The sequence below is a fragment of the Thermobia domestica genome, chromosome 12 (genome assembly GCF_964235325.1).
Source record: "Thermobia domestica chromosome 12, izTheDome1.hap1.1, whole genome shotgun sequence".
Classification (NCBI taxonomy): Eukaryota; Metazoa; Arthropoda; class Insecta; order Zygentoma; family Lepismatidae; genus Thermobia; species Thermobia domestica.
In genome coordinates this window covers 32,105,162-32,123,542 of record NC_137465.1, presented here as the reverse complement: position 1 = coordinate 32,123,542, position 18,381 = coordinate 32,105,162, and the positions used below count along the sequence as shown (strand labels likewise).

Genomic DNA, 18,381 nt, shown 5'->3' with positions numbered 1-18,381 from the left:
AACAGTGAGGATGACTACTGCGCAAATTTGACGAAACATGACTTTTCGGACATGTTGTATTTGGATAATAAAATACTCACAATAAATGCTCTCTCTCTCTTTTATATATATATATATATATATATATATATATATATATATATATATATATATATACTGAATACTGCATTAAATTGAAAATCAGAGGCTAAATCTTAGATAAAAGACTAGAGAGAAGTAGGAGCATGGTGGCTCAGTGGTATTGCGCCCACGTCTGGTGTGAGGGGTCACTGATTAGGGCGTGGGCAGCATCATGTGCGTGGATTTTCTCGGGGTTCTCCCCTTCGCACATTCTCATTCCACTAATTCTTTCATAATCATTCATTTCCATTAATTATCCATCTTCTGTGACTTCATTTCCATTAAAGGAGATATTCGTAGGACGTACGTAAAACTATAAATTTAATTTCACTGTAAAGAGGAACTTAACAAAAGTGTTATAAGAGTACTTTTAAAGGTATGTTGTCACTTAGAATATAGACAGAAATATCTATGATTTCACTGTATTTCATTAGACGCAAATTTGTAACTTTCAGGAGTAGCGGTATCCAGGAGGATAGTGAATCGGAACCTGTAAATTCAGAAACTCATCCCAATATGCATGTTCCTATGCAGCATATCATTCCGTCGATTCCTCACTCTGTTCCTGAGACTCCTGAATCGACTGGACTTCCGGAAGTTACTCCGCGACTAGTTGGAGAAGGAATCAGAAGGGATTTCAGGTAGGTGTCATTTCTATATTTGAGGGGAAAATGTGTTGGATTTAAGTTTAATCAAATTTAGACAGTAATTTGTAACTAATTATGAACTAAGGAACTTTTTTTTTTTTTAAAGTTCAGCCTTGTAGAAACAAAAGCTCGCCATAAGAATTACGTCCTGTTCAGACGTATCCAGTCATGATTGTTGCTTCTCATGTCCGTAAGAACATGCTTTTTTTTAAAGGTGTATTTAAAGTTCTCTTCTTCAAACATCACAACTAGAACTCTGTATATTCCTGCATATTTTTTAACATCTCATTTATGCACTAGGCTAATGGAGATCGTGCTAATATAATGGATAATAGTGGATGAAAAATTGGGAGAAAACGTGAACCCCGACAAAACCCACTTCAAAGCTGACTTGACTAGAGCTGGAATCGAACCAGGGATGAGCGCTATACCATTGAACCACCGCTACGGCCCCATCCCCCTTCCAGCGTACTTGATGTAGGAGCGACGTAACTCCATTGATCATCTTAAACGTCTCTGTCTTATTATACACTAGTAAAAAATAAAAATGGAACACATGAAGGAAACCGACATAGAAACATCTTATTTTTGTTGACTAGTAATAAAAGACTGTCCAGGTATGCTAAGAATTATAGCGAGCGTGAGATGCCATATTCCAGACAGAAGTTTATCATATGTATGTTTGGTGCCTGCCCGAACAACTGCCTGAGCCTCGCGGGATGGTTACACTTACTCTGTTTAACGTTCAGGATGTCCCATGGATGCCATGTTGTGATCATTGCCAGCTACTATCGCCTTCATATGTACAAAATTTGACCGAGATCCGTGAATTCCCAATGAGGTTTTCAACCTGTGGTACGCGTACCACTGGTGGTACAACAGTAGCTGTTATTGGAGCCTACGACTTATGGTAATATTGATTAATATTATGGTTTGCTGGTACCCTGGTGGAAAAGGTTGAGAAATCCTGCACTAGAGTATATTGACTGGTTGTATTTGTACTATTTGATCGTAATTTGTTAGACTGCAATTTCCTGAGTCAAAAAATTTGATAGGAGATATGGAAGAAATCACCAATACAAAATAGAAAAGAATGAGTGAAAAGCTAACAAGTTGCTTAACTATTTACACTGTAACGTAATTTCTTCGGTATGATTATTTCGATAGCTTACCTTGCACTTTGCTTTCCAGTCAATTTCTGAGCAGGACCGATAAATATTTGCAAGTTGGCAACCGACATGATTGTTCCGAAGAAAATAAATTATTTTGTAGGTAGATGAGCAGCTTCTTAGTCTTTTAATACAGTAGGACGTTGATAATCCGAACGTCAAAAATCCGAACGCGGTCCCAAGAAGCTTTTTACATTTTGTCTTAGCGCTAACGATAAAGAAACAATAGAGTTGTCCGTCGGCGTTGCGTGAAGTCAGTGTTTTTACAAAAGCTCATTCATATGTAATTGTTTGTCATACATATTTTTAGTTTATTTTTAAGTGTGAGTTATAAGAACGTGTATTTTAGTATAGAAGCAGGTTCTTCAGAAACATTAAATATAAGTAGCCTTACGAACGATATTGTAATTACTGTATGTACTGTATAACCACTGTATCGATAAAAGAGTATACCGTACAGTACATTTAAGCCTAAATGGCATTTTCTTGGTCATTTTCGAAAATCCGAACTACGTATGATCCCAATTAGTTCGGATTTTCGACTTCGTACTGTATTTTAAAGAATGCGCACTGCACGAACTAACTTTTTAAAAGAGGGCCAATCGAATTAAAGGAATTTAAAAGAAAGAAAGAAAGAAAGATACATTTTAAGTTTATCCCGAAAATGGCTTACGTCAGTGCTTGAAGCTGCCCAAATAGCTGTTGTATGTATAGTGTGTCTATGATCTTATAGATAGATTGTGGAGAGCCTCACACCAAGCTTTATCACTTTACACAAGTGGACGGCGTGCGTAAGTTTCTATAATAGAATGAAAAATTCAGTTTAAGAATATACTTTTGAAAACTGATTATATTTTAAAGTGGTAATTTAATAAAATATTAATTTAAAGGAATAGTTTTAAATATATTTATATAATTAAAAAAAGGTTGTTTCGTGTGTAATGTAAATTTAAGTGTGTTACTAATTTAGAAGATATTAAAGATAAAGATTTTAATGTTTCAGATTTGAGAACATTTTGAGAAGCACAGAACAAAGCAAACTGACAGTGAGACGAAGTAAATCCATGAGGAATGATACGACGAAATCATACGTGGAAGACCCCTTTGCTGGTAAGTTTGTATTTCTAATTGTTAATGAGACAGTTATGAACTACTAAAATATTAAGATACATTACTTATACAAAATAATATAGTACACTTTGCTTTAAGGGTCAAGGATCCGACTTCTGTTTTTTCCTTATATGGTTTAAATACATGTAAATGAAATTGTAAAAAAAGCGAGATTTGAAAACTAACTTGATGGTTCGAAATAAATAGCAAATATGGCATTTATTCTATTCCACACCAGTAAAAAATGTGTGTATTTTGTTATATTCTACTATCAATTTTATGTTGAAACGTTTTTCATTTTATATAAAAATAAAATCGTGTATATACCTGCAATTATTTATAACTTAATACTGGGTATCGTACGCGATGTACAAAACTCATCCTGTGGCCCAGCATTGCGTAGTCGTTAACGCTTTTACTTTCGGTACGAGCGGTCCAGGGTTCGATACCCGGTGAGGCGCTCGCTAAAAAGTTTTTTCAGGCCAGCCAACCTGAATGAGTTTTCCGTGGGTTTTCCTTATTCACACCAAGCAAATGCTGGCGTGGTACCTAACATAGTTCCCAGGTCGCTTCCTTCCTTCTCCAATTCTTTCTTTCTTCCTTCCCTTTCCTCGGATAGTATGCTCGCCGAGGGATGTCATCCTTCAAACGTGACGGGCTAACATAGCCGTAGATGCAGAAAGCCCAGAAATCTCAAATCCTAAAATTCCTTCAAAACTCATTCTATCGTAACTGACCAATCGGCATGAAGGTAATCTTTGATTTATTTATAAACATATGACATATTCCTGTGCATATCTGGTTCCCGTGTTATTGACCATCAAAGTTACAGTAAATCTTTTCACTTACACTTAATACAATCAGCTTGAAAATTTTGTTGTGAGTGATACAGAGTGGGTAACTTTCGGCAGGGATCGTACTGATGATTTAAAGCGGACAAAAATTATTAATTTTATAATTCCAACTCATTGTAATCGTAATAATAACTGGCAAAATCAGCTGAAAATAATTTTCTGCATTGTAGAATAGAAAGGAAAGGAAACAATCAGTCTATTGGTAGTTGTTGATAGTGTTACCTGCTACTGAAACAAACATTGCAAATTGATTTTGTTTCCACCATATTCTTTTTCCTTCATAATTGACAGCGTTTATGGAAACATTTCCGTATAGCTTCTTTCGTGTAACTATTTTTTGTAATTAGATTTATTTTTGGTATGCCACATAGTGGAATTTCTGTTACATTACTGTTTGCCTGATATACCTTACCTTGATCTACCCTGTAATTCCATATTTATTTTCAGGCTTAATTGAACCACCAGTCCGAATCCATTTTTTCCTGCTTAGTCGATTATTTCCAAAGATACTATGCTGCCTAAACCCTAACCTTCATTCTCCATTACCTCACCATAAGGGTAAAGATCATTTTACTAACAGTAGTTTTAGAACAATGAATTTCTTTGTGTAAAAGATTTTAAGCTTGGTTAGTATGTTCCTTCTTTCTTTTAGTGTAGTATATTACGTAGAATTTTATATCTGAGCGTCTTCTAACTGAAGTGTACAATATATGAATATGACAATTAATTGAAGGTATAGAACACGTTGTAAAATTTAACACAATTCTGACCTTTATGTGTTCCTGTAGTGGTGATCATCATCAACAATTTCTAACATCCCGCATATATATATATATATATATATATATATATATATATATATATATATATATATATATATATATATATATATATATATATATATATATATATATATATATATAAATTAATGGTGGCATACTACTCGAATACCTTTTAAGATGCCGCGGTGGCTCAGTGGTAGAGCGTTCAGCTCTGACGTGTGGGGTCCCTGGTTCGATCCCAGCTCACGCCATGTGGATTTTGTAGTAGACGGACACTGTGTGCATGGGTTTTCTCAGGGTTCTCCAGTTTCCCTCCTCCTCTTTCTTCATTCCACCATTTAATTCATTTTTTCATCATCACTGTCTGCTTTAGCCTACATAGCCTTTAGCTGGCATAACCATGGGACTAAAACTCAAAAGTTTCATTTCATTTCTAATATCTTTCATCAGGATGTTTAACTGAGCTAAACTGCGAAGATATTGGCTATTGCATTATACGATACATCCCTTCAGTAGCAAAAACTTAATTGTAGAAACCAGTGTATTCCAGTACTTCAATAAGGTACTATTTTAATGGTTGAAGTACGGAAATACATTATTTTTTTTACAATTAAGTTTGTACTACTGAAGGGCAATAGTCTATAATGCGATAGTCATCTTCTCAATTTAACTTAACATCCTCATTAAAGACATTTGAGTATAGCACACTAGAAATATAAATGGAAAGTTAAAAATTAACGTTACCACAGAAACACAGAAAGGTCAGCGTTACGTTAAATATGAGAATGGATTTGAGGTACAGTGATACATTAGAATCCGAACTTAATCCGTTTGAAAGACTGGTTCTAGTTACGAGGCATTTTTTTCTTTCAAATGATAGAAACTGAATTTTAAGTAAAAATATTAAATAATAAGACATTTATTAGTAATAGGCTTAAATAAAAATATATTTTAATAAAATTAAAATTATAAGAAAAGGAACGAACAACGTGCTAGGCGTCTGAATTTCAGGAAAAATACGCGCGAATTTCCCGTTTGTATTCCAAATTGTTCGAGTTCTTTGGCGTTCGAATTCCGTAGGTAATAACTATGAGGATCCATAAAATTATAAACCATGATTTGAATATTTATATAAAGAGAATAATTGACGCATTTTCATTGAAAATTGCCAAAATTATAAGTATTGAGAACTTAACTTTTTACAAATTGTTATGAAAGTAATGGGAACACCTGAAGCAAGTAAAACTTTACTAATGAATATAACATGGAACCACCGTTAATTTGCAGAACAACTGTTATTCATGGTGGAATTAAGGCATATAAGTGATGAATTGTTTTCAGAGGAATGCTGTACCAATTCATATTCAATACAGCAGTTAATTCTGTCAGCGAGGCTGGAGAATATCTGTTGCGGGTTATATATTCCAGAACTGGCCATAGATTTTCAGCAAAGTCGAGGTTTGGTGGGTAGGAGTTCTTTCCAATGGTCATAAAACCACTCCTCTACAGTTCCAACAATGTAAATTGGCGCATTGTTATTTCTGGAAAACACGTCATTGGCTGGAAACCTTTGGATCATAGGTTGGATGGTAGGATTTGAGTTCAGTGTCCCTTTCAGCAGAGAGGCTGGATGAGACATAAGTATGGAATCCGAACCATATGAGCTCCCGTCAGAAATTAAACCCACGTCTTCCGCGCCAAAGACACATACACTAATCATATAGACACTACGGAGTTGATCTGGATCATAGGATCACCCAGAATGTCCATATATTCACTGGTAGTAATGCATCCTGTGAGTATATTCACAAAACCCTAAAATACTAGGAAACTGTAGCCCACAACATCGCAAAGCCGCCGTTATATCTAACTGCAGGGAGGAAACAGTTCGGGCCGTAATCTTCTTTGGGCCTCCGCTGTACATAAATAGGGACTCGTGTTGAAAATAAGGTTGCAAGAGGACTTAAATATTATATTAAGCGTTTCTAGTCCACGTATGTATGTTCTCAACACAATTTTCGTCTCGCTAAAGCATTGTTGGCGGTAATCAGCGGTTTGGAAATTGCAACTTGATCACTGTGATTGTCACAGTAAGCTGTATTTAATGGAGTTACTAATTGAGTTCCATAGCCACTTTTGCGCATTCACTCAACGATCCTTAGTAACAATCATCTCCATGAACGAATAATTAAGGTTCAGTGGGGATATTAGCACGAAGCTATTTGTCTCCATCACGTTAAGGCCAGCGGCCAACACATGCTACAAATTAAAAAAAATCGAAAATGAAACTTGTAAAAATTGTAGTTCAAACAGAAGTTCTACAAAATAAGAGATTGAGAAATATCTATAAAATTAGAATTCATGTCATCAGAGGAAGGGAAGAATAAATAACAAAATATAAAATATATAACAAGAAAATAACTTAAATTTAGCAACAATAGTAACAGAACAGGAAAAATCTAAAATGAAAAACCTGTAAGGATGTTTACTATTCAAGCCGTATGAATAAAAGTGTGAGCACGGTCACTAAACACCGCATTGTCCCTCAAAAATCTGTTTTAAGATGTTTATGTAGTCCTAAATGTTTACTGAGGTCAGAGTATCCTGGGCATTCTATTAGGATGTGCTGAATACTCATTAGCACGATAACATCTTCACAGTACAAACAGTTAGCACAACGGAATGAGTGAGATGACACTGTCCAATATGCAAGTGCTTCAGGATCACTTCATGTAGTACACGTCAGCTAATTGCCCAAAATATGTTTACTGAGTGAAGTTTATTTTCGTTGGCCTGGTTCCAATTCACTTGTCAGTGAGATCGCATCCGTTGTAGGAAATAGCTACTAAGATCGGAGCACGGGAGAGTGTGTTCCAGTGGCGGTTTTAGCAGCTGAGTCTGCACTCGTTTCTTGGGATGCCAACATCGTAACAGATAATGACGACATAACCCTGTTGCTGTAACTGATGACATCTCACAAAAATAACTTACATGAGGGCATGTTTATTAAAGGCACTTTGTAAGCTTTGTATAACGCTTTGCGAGTCAGAGCAAATAAGCGCATGACGCAGCGAAAGCTGAAGCACATAATCAAGAGCAAGCTTAACTACGGTTGGTTCGGCTGTGAATATTGAACACGGAAAATTTTTCGTTTCATGAAAAGTTGTTTCACCACTTCTTACATAACTATTGAGATCTCTAAAATGGTTCAGGCTTAGCAAATGATAGGATATTATGATCTATCTGCCGATCCTAACCATAATGCTTTCTGAAGACTTTTGATTTTTTAATCATTATCTTTGTAATTTACAAAATCAGCCAAGTTATAAACAATCGCTAAATAATGAATGGGGAAACCGTATTTGAGAAATTTAGATTGAAAGATTGCAAGTTTTAAAGAAGAACGAGGTGTCCGGTCCCAATGATATATCTTGAATAATAGATATAATTTGAAGCTGACAGGGAATGTCATGCTCACTGAGACCTCAGAAGTCGTACTATTGTACCAGTTTTATCCATGTTTCTCGATTTTACCCTACTTTTGATTTTCGCTAAAAGGTTTCAAAGTAAGTACCGAAAGCATGAAAAAATTCCATTCAGAAATTCTTTTATATATATATATATATATATATATATATATATATATAATATACCTAATCCTTGGTAGGATCGTTCCAAGGTTTTTTTTTTTTTTTTTTTTAATCATCATTCGTTTGGAAGTTAAGAAGAATGAATTGTTGTTTTGGAAGGAATACTTTTTAAACTTCTATATCTTTCTGAAAGTTAGTTTTAAAAGCACTTCGGAAGTCCTTCGGAAGCACTTCGGAAGCACTATGGAGAATAAAACTTAGTGTGTTTATGTTTCAAGTAGTCTTATAGAGAAGAAATGCACCTCCTTTGTTTAATAATGGAAAATGCCCTTTGTTTCAGATGTGGTTCTTCCTCCAGCTAGGCGGAAAGGAAGCACAGACTCGTTAACATCGGAGAAGAGTATAGAATCAATGAAGAGTAATGAATCTCAACCGGGTACTCACGTGAAGAGTACTCTGCATCGCGCAAAGAAACAGGTCCAAGCGCTGCTAAGTAAGTGGCTTCAATGAAACTCATTCACTGATATCGTATTTACATTAAATAATAGCTTCTAATTAAGTTTATAGATATTTAACAAGATTAATTGACGTATGCTTATAATAATGATAAAATAAGTTTAGCACTTATTCTTTTACTGCGTCCTGTATTGAATATTCTATTCCAAACAGCTTCGACAGCTCGTACTACCTGCTACCAATGTCATCTTGCACTTGGGGAGTGTGTACTTGTTTGAAGAATGAAGAAGTCCAAAAAGTTTAATAAACAATTTCTTACTCTTGAACAAGTCTTCCAATGAAAAAGCCTAATATAAATTCCTTTTCTTGAACTACGACGTGTTACAAACCTTCTGACTGCCTACTTGCCCTTTCATGTGTGTAGAACTAAAGAAAGAGAAGGTCAGACATCTCTTTCTATGACAACAGGATGTCCACCCAAGCGTGAGAAAGCCGTGGATGTCGTATACCGTGAAAAAACCTGGAATAGGCTGTGAATGTTGCTACCAAACCTTGGAAATCTAGAAATTTTCTTAGTGTTTTGCTTGTTTGTTGTAAGTATAGTTGATATCGTAAGATTGCACAAAGGCAAGTTTACTTTTTCCATTGCAAGTACCAACAGTCGCGCCATGCCTAGAGTCCTCGCACTCTTTGACCCCGCACCAGGCAGATTTTATTGTCATTTAACGGTCAGTAGGTTATTTTTATAAATTTTCTGATCGGGAAATTGAAAATTTTTAGACCGTGAAAGCCGTGAATTCGTGTATTTAGTTCGAATGAGTCCCGTGGAAAAAACAACATCTTTAATGGATTTAGAACGAAAATACCTTTTCGTTAAAAATTTGTGGCGAGCTTCTTAAATGTACTAGACGATGTTGCTGACTGATTTCGTATTACAAGAACTTAAAAATCACACTTGGAAAATGAGAACTGCGCTACCCATTTAGAGATGTTTGTTGAGTTGTTTAATAATAATAATAATAATAATAATAATAATAATAATAATAATAATAATAATAATAATAATAATAATAATAAGATATGCGCGAAACTGTTTAGAATCGAATGTACTGCTAAACGCGGTAAAAGGGTAACTACAAAACTTACACTATTAAATTTTCAGATATTAAATTTCTCTGATTGAGTTAACTTTTTAAATCGTTGCGGTTGTGCGATAATGTTTATAAGAAGTTTCAATTTTTTATAGTGGTGTTGCCTTTATGAATGTCATACTTTTTGAGCAATATAATACTTAAATTTTTATATATACATATAAAATATATTGTGGTGGCTCAACTTCCTCATGTCATTGTTACTTCTGGATTTTCTATACAAGCGCGTGTTGTATAGGACTTAGTGTAGCCATGCATTGTTCTTATCTTTACGGATCAAATAGTAATTTTTAAAGTAAACATAATAAACATATATAGTTTTTCTGATGTTTTAAAAATTATATTAACTGTTAAATGCTTGTTGTTATACTGTTTATCATTATAAATTTGCTCTTCTTTCCAGGTGGCAGTAAGAAAGTGAATAAATGTGATAGTGATATTACTTTAGCAAGTGATAGCGAACCTGATGATGTACTTGTGGATTCGAGGATAGCTCATTATGCCAGTACCTCAGGTCTTCCCTCCAATAACGATTCACGTACAAAAGATATCTGGAAGAAACATGGAGAAGACCTCGATCACAAGAAATCAGATCCGCTGTCATCTGCAAAACCTGTTATAAGATCTGCTCGAGTGTCCAAATCGAAGCACTATATCCACGGAGAATCGAGGCAGGACTTCAAGGACAGTAAATTTGATGAAAAAGTGAATCAGGGAAAATCCAGGTATCATGCTAATCGGCATCATCATCACCACCATCATCATTATGGAGTAGAGCACAAAATGAGTGAGCGAGGGGAGATATGGTCTCAGGGCAAATGGGGATTCAGTGATACTAGTCATAGTAGTATCACGCGAAATAGTAGTGACAATTCTATGACCAGTGGGGACGGGAAATGGGCGCACGAAAGTGGGACTGTTCCCCAAGAAATGTTTTCGAGAGCAAGAGGAGAAACGAGATCTAGTGACGGCAGTGAAAGTTCGATTTATTCCCGCGAAAGCGAGTGGTCAACGGATGATATTGTTAGCAGGATTCCTGGGTATGTAGGGAGTAAGTATACACCCAGAAGACACTGGAGTCCTTCTCGAGATAGTGAGTCAATACGCCGAAGTAGTGATCCTTCAAAATCAAATCAAGAAGTAGATGAATGTCCTAGATCACACGCTGAGATTGAATGGAAAGGCACAATGTTTTCTATAGCAGGACACACATTCCGTAAAGTAACACGGTTTACAAAAGCAGACAAGTGTGCAGATTGTGGCAAAAATATGGATGCTTTCTTTACCCAGGGACATAAGTGTGTAGGTAAGTAAAAAAAAAAAAATTTGTTTTATTAATATATATATATTTGTATATAATATATATATTTGTATTTATATGACTTAATAACGAAATAATAGGTTAGTTCAATATAATGAATTGTGTCGACATTGACCACAAGTCAAAAGTATGTCCATCCACGTACACCACAGTTTATTTTAGTGTGAAACGAGTAGACAGAGTGTATACTTTCAATAGCATCCCTAAAGGCTTTAATTCTATTTACACAATTCACATAAAGAAATATTGTAAAAGAAATAAATTTGAGAAAGTAGTAATTGTGGACATGTGGGCAAAAGTGACCATATTACATTTTCACAGAAGACGTTCAAATATCAAGTAGAAATTTTAAAATGTGTACGAACTTAGAAAAAACAAAACAACTTGTTCGTCGAATTGGAAGAAAAACTATCTTCAGAATACCACATTATAAATTAAGTGCAAAATGTTACAAAATAAATTGACTGTCGAAAGTATGCAGCGAACAAATAAACAAACAAACAAAAATTCATATCTGAAGAACATTCACTCGAAAAGCAAGAAACCAGTATCCTTTCCATCCCACCAATTTCTCTTGTGTAAAATAAAAAAGTGGTTTACGCATTATATTTATCATTTACTAGAATATCAGCTGCATCTTGTGTTACGCAGAGAAATTACTCTTTCATTTGGTTGTCTACTAAACTTAAAACACGGCTCTAAAATACATAAGATGCATCGGTTTTAGGTTTCCAAGTAATTCGCTAATGATTCCTGTTACAATATTTTCATAGCATGAAGAATAAAAATAAGTATATGAAAATCTCAATTCACATTGAGTTAAATTCCTTGTTTTGGTTATGTGCATAAACTAATCAAAAGTAAAAAAAGAGTGTCTTAACAAAATATTGAAATAGTAATTTGCTTATATTTCGAAAAATCACCGGAACTTAAAAAAAAGTAGAAAGAAATAAACATTATTAGAATAATAACAGCTCCAAGATGGGAACACAATGGAGTTTCCTCCTAATTTCGCTCACTTTCAGTGTTTTTATTTCAGAAATGTAAGTACCATATCACTGTCATTATTCAAATAATCCATTTCTACGTAGAAAGAAAGATAATGTTATGCTTTTCATTCGGAGTGTGCCATTGTGTAAAGTTAAAGCTCCATACTTCCGCAACCCCGGAATAGAAGAGTCTTTGCGGTCAACACAACACTTGTCATCTTTATCCTGTGTTGAATTCAGACTTTTGTACGGGAAGAAGGGGGGGGGGGCAATAAAAGTTTAACGAGTACATTAAAAAAAAAAACTTCCGAATTTGGTCCGGCAAGGAAATATTTCCAAAGAATTTCCTTAGTTCCACCAGGCGAATACCAGAATGCATAAAAATACAACACAGAAACCTTTCTTTATAAACCAGTGTGGAAAACCCTCACATTACACCTCCATATGAGGGACTCTTTTTGACTTATTTCCGTCCTTCCTTGCTCCCAACAGTGCAAGAAGGCTTCTAAAACAGCCATCTCGAAACCTATGTAATACATATGTGAAGAATGAGTCAGGGGGATGAAGGCTAACGGGGGGTTATACGAGAACGTGGTTTAGAACAATTAAGTTAAGCAAAAGAACAAACTAATTTTCTTTTAAAAAAAACAAAGGGTAACTTTTAGTTTCTCCTCCAATCTTGCACTTATAAGATCTCCAGTGTTACTTACTTCACAAAATATAGCTGAGCGAGCGAAGGGGGTTAGAAGACCCGCAGGGCTCGTTGTTTTCTACCCTTGTCAGAATTTAGACAAAAACAAGGTACTCCGTTCTGGAGCCATGAAACGAGTTGGGGGAAATTCTAAATGCCATCCAAAAACAAAAACCTTGCTATTAAGACTCCTTTGTTTCCGAAAAAAAGTAAACTGAAAAAAAAGCAAATATTTCAATGCATGTGTATAGATATTCTAGGGGGGAAGGGAGGCTCACTTCTTCCCCTGAACATGCCTGAATTCAACACTACCTTTATCTTAGAGCACTGAAATTGGAGATTGCTATGAAAAAATTATCTCGCTCTGCATTCTTGGGTATACATTCTGATCATGGACCTTCTCGTTTTGTATGCAGCACGATAAAGTATTTCTTCAAATTTATCTACCTATGTTGAAGCCAATATCGTGTTCCGAGATACTTTCATGTGGATCAACTTTAACATGACACCTAAATGTTTGTCCGGCGATGTTGTGCGGTTCCGGCTGCAGATCTGTTTCGACTTAGTTTGTATAAACTGGGTCATTTGTTCCTTGTTTTCTGTCCCGTCGACGGCATTACGTCATTGCATCCACCCAAATTCGAATGTGAAACATCTGATTATAGGTAAACTGTAGCACAGTTTAATAAAAATTCAGTGACAAAGTATAAATATGCTGAGATTCGAACCGATGTCTCTGGTTTACTTCCCGACACAGTAACGACTACGGAACCAGTCTGTTCCTTGACCAAGGAAACACTATTCGTCAGGTCAGTGTCCAACTTTACGGACTACCTTCAGGTAAATCGGTTGATTTTTGTTTCTATATAGCTGTTTGCTATAATGATGATCCATATCTAATCAGGTTATCTAAAAGATGTAAAGCGTTTGGAAGTCAAAATTGAGAATACATGTATTGTGATTTGAAAATAATATTATGAAAGCATATATACACCATTTTATTTGATGATCCTGTGCCATTTTACCGACAACACCATAATCCCGTCGCTATAGAAATTATGTGGTTTCTGTTCTGTAAATTGAGACACGTAATTTTCACGGCCTCTGTTGAAACTAACCTACTACCATTCAAGGAATCTACAGATACTAAAACAAATTATAGACTGTCAGTGCCAGATCCGGGCTATACGGTGGGTGCATAAACGTCACCCAGCCAAGTTATCTTCATTTCTGACGGGCCGTTAAAAATGTATATCTGGTGTTGTCAGCATTGTATAAGACATCTTTTCTGTTAACAAGTGCTGGCCGTTTCTTTTGAATTGCACTTGCATTAATTGTCGACATTACAAATCCAAATCTAATGTTCTGATTGGCGGCAGTAGCTCGTGATGCACGATGCCCTTCCAATCCTTCCAAACTCACAGCATAACCTTCCTAGACATCAGTGTCACAAATTGTAGGAGCGCTGATCAACATAAGGAAAACATTAGCTCTTTGTAAACAATATTTTGCCAATCAAGATATGTATTTCAGGTGTTCATAAAGCCAGATGTAAATGTAATAGTTCCTTTATAGACATGACAAACGCAATATAAAAATCAGAATTAAGGAGCACATCAGACTCAAAAGGACGAATATTCAGTGTTGTCAGGTTTGTCCAGACATTTGTTTCAACAAAAGCATACTCAGTGTTTTTTTTTTTTCTTGTCTTTTTCAAAAAATAATCGTCATCGCAGATTGGATGGTCCATATTTCAGTATCTTTATATAGATATTAAAGTACAGATAAAGGAATCTTAAACAAAAATTAGAACAATATTTTATATAGTTTTATTAACAAGAGCAGTGCGAGTGTTGTTCTTACCACAGACTGACCTACATGCAGTTTAAGAATACTTGCATTTTATGATTTGACAATACTGATTAAATTGAATAAAAGAACACGCAACTGTCAAACTACTAAAAGGTTTGGATTAAAAGATAAATAATCTTACCTCAGTCAATGAAGAAAGCGTATTTCTGCAGACAGTTCAATGCTAGCATCCTAATTAACATCATCCTTAGTGCTAAAAGTAGTAAACTACGCTGTTGGATGAACTACATTCTGAAAAGTTTTGTTGTTGGACGAATTTTGATGTCTATTTACAAGAAAAAAGAAATCAATTTTTATTCCATGATGTCTATGCTCTTCTTACCCCTTGGATTCCGTATTAGAAGTAAATTTGCTTTTACTTATTCACCTGAGCACTGCCACACAATAAACAAACCACATTGACTACCAATTTTTGGACTACATTCTAAATACATACCTATTTGTAGTATCGTAAACATTTTTGGTGATGCGCCATTCGAACCGTGTTTGTTACAGTATGTTTAAGTAATTATTACCAGAAGATTTGTTAGTGTTAGTAATTGTAGTTGTTTGTAGAAGATTTGCGTCAAATTCACACTTAATTTATTAGACTATTTCTAGTATCGACAGTTCTTTTCTCTGACCTATTTGTATTAATAGCTCTGTAAAGACAACAGCGCAAGTCGTCGAAATCGTCAGCTGTAGTTATAATTTTGAACACAATGTTCATTCTAACAAGATTTCCAAATTCTTTGAAATGAATTACAGTATTGTTTTATCTTTTTTTCTTTCTCTCGTGCAACAGATTGTAAACTCTTGCTTCACACAAAATGCATTCAGAATGGAGAAGCTCGAAAATTTCCTTGTCCTCAATCAACTGGCGGTGGGAAGCCTGGACGACGGAAACAGCGGAAGCACTCGCGCACTCCGTATGATATCAGCAAACCGAGCAAATTTAGTCTTACGGGTACTTCAGAGTTTACAGATAGCACAGATAAAATTATATCTGATGCTAGGGAATTGCAGTTAATGCAAGATTTCATTACGAGAAAGGTAAGTGGATGATAGTTAATACTAGGACATCAATATATTGCTATATAAAGAATAAATTTTGTGGGCGAACTAGTCTTAAAATGGAGTATTCTAATATTACTAGTTTATGCATCCAAGAGTTTCAGAAGATTAAAAAAAATGGAATTATATACCTCTAAAGTCGCAGTCACACTTAATTGTTTGCATACTTCCACAAAACATACAATCACCAAATTTCGCATACATGTTCATCATGTGATGTGAATAACGGGAAAATTATATCATCTTGAAAAAGGCGTCATTTTTCATGTAAATGAAGGGTTGAAATTTTTCGTCGTTTCGAAATGCTGGTTTTTATAGTAGTTGCACACATCATAGAAACGTCATATTTGGTCAGGCAATGAAGCTAGGAACATAGTTTGTGTTAGAAAAAAGAGCATAAAAATTCGTTTTCATTTCGCGGCGCAGATCGAGAAAATGTGAAATTTGTAATGGCTGTTGCTAGAACGTCGAAATTCAAGATGATGTTTATTCTGATTTGTAGTTTCCGAATGCGTGCTTAAACTTGAAAAAAATAGTCATCTTCGGGGTAAGAAAGTGCTAGGAATATTTTAAGAGGGCGTCTAATTCTAGACAACTTGTAGATATGGTGAAAACACGAAATTGCGTTCAAATGTGTAGATTGTAGTGTAAGTAAGGGGAAAATCGGACATGTTGGAAAAGTCGTCATCTTCGATTCAATATGGCGGCTTAAAAATTTGTAACCATAAAAATTGTAAGTTGTGCTCACGGTAGGTAAGTCAGATTTTGCTACGTTATTAAGGATCAAGTGTAGTTTAAGTGAAGAAACAAATCATTGGAGAAGTCGCCATCTTGAATGCAAAGTTGCCATGTTGTTGAATTGGCTTGATCTGCCTTGTTATGTGCTATGTTAAGGACAATAGAACAAACATAAATCAACGTAGTAACTTGGCTTTGAGGTACCGCGTCTGCTTTCTAAATAGCAGGTCTGTGTTCGATTCCCGGTGAAACCTTGTTTTCACTTGCGCTTTTTTTCTTATTATCATTGCTTCGTATTAGCAAAGTAGTTTCTGCTTGTATTGCGCGAACAAAATATTTTCGTTATTACATACGTAGAGCGAAAGGATATATTTATGCGGCAACTGTTGAGATGGTCTGCAGAGGAGGCACTATGTTCGTGTGAAGCCTGGAGACGACACAGAAGTCTTTAAATACAAACATATGTAGCTTTGGAGATGGGGCATCACCAGTGTTTCTTTCAGAATCAATGTTCCGGGGGGCACATTTGGTATTCGGGGGGGGGGGGGGGCACTGCTAATAATCTATTTATTATGGTATTATAGACGTATTATTTTGGTCTTCTTCGGGGGACTCACAGCTTGGGGGGCAGTGCCCCCCAAAAATATACAGGTTTGGAGGAAACACTGGGCATCACTTACGCGATATAGTGTCCAGACCAGACCAGACAACAATACAGTTTGTCTCGCGACAACCGTGTGTGCCTCAAATAGGAAGGATGCGAGAAATCGCAAAAAAAGAAAAACTCCCTTTTATGCCCCTTGTGGATTCTTGTTAAAATACATACGTATATCAATTGTGAAGTCTATAGCACAACTCTAGCCTCCAAACCGAAACTACGTCAATATCTGAACAACGGTTTGGAAATAGTCATAATAGATGCCAAAAAAGCATGATTATAAATGTTAAGCAGACTCAGACACACACACAAACGCCTTTTGGCAATTGTCTCGTCGGCAGCTTACATAGTTATAATATATGGGATACGTGGGAAAGTGCTCCTTTCGATTCAATAGTTTGTCCGTTGGGCAGGGTGGAAATCAAATTCCATGCATAATAGACTCAAGCTTTTTAGCAATCAATATAAAAGTAAATGTTTCAAGAAAGAAAAAAGTAAGAGAAGAATTTGGTAGGAATAGAACTCGGGCATCCTAGTTCGTAACCTCATATGTTTCCGCTGGACTACTCAGTTTCTTATATTTTTAACTTTTTTTTGTACTTACTGCTCACATAGTACATATTGGGGCCAGTGTAGATGAAATTACACCTCTGAAGTCGAAATACTAATGACTTTATATATGTGCTTTTTTAAAGAATGCGAAAAAAATTCACTGTTAATTCTTTTTATTAATGAATGGGATTTTGAGAAATTGGTTATGTTGTTATTTTTTTTTTTATTTATATCTGATTTAGTAATGGGGAGAATCGCTGCACTGTTTGATTCAGTTCTTTTTTATTATTATTTTTTTAAATATGTGAATATGTTTGTTTGTAGCTTTCTTACTGTTTTCGGAAGTGTATGTCTGTTTGATATCATATTGTTTCAATGAGAGTTTCTTTTGTATCGTTTTGCTTCCTTAGGTTAAATATGTGAGTACTTCAGTTTAATTATTCTTTGTATTTTCAAATGAAAGGTTATTTATATATATAAATTTGGGTAGTACATGATGTTTCAATACAATTTGGTCTGATAGGTGAAATTTTATTTGTGAGATGCGTTTGACTATTCGTATTTGTTTTCAAACGAAGTATTTAAATGCGAAGAATAGTGGAATTCTAGGTTTTCTTTTACTATTTGT

General features: G+C 35.2%; 1 protein-coding gene across 4 annotated transcripts in view; it reads left to right on the top strand.

Annotated features, from left to right (window-relative positions):
• Positions 1-18,381, top strand: part of LOC145666401 (unconventional myosin-IXb-like) — a 150,438-nt gene that overhangs the window by 103,970 nt on the left and 28,087 nt on the right. For all 4 annotated transcript variants that reach the window (XM_081733611.1, XM_081733610.1, XM_081733608.1 and 1 more), the window contains 5 exons: positions 576-761; positions 2,940-3,046; positions 8,613-8,765; positions 10,283-11,185; positions 15,537-15,784. In XM_081733611.1, the coding sequence (XP_081589737.1) occupies positions 576-761; positions 2,940-3,046; positions 8,613-8,765; positions 10,283-11,185; positions 15,537-15,784 (1,597 nt within the window). The remainder of the gene's footprint in view (positions 1-575; positions 762-2,939; positions 3,047-8,612; positions 8,766-10,282; positions 11,186-15,536; positions 15,785-18,381) is intronic.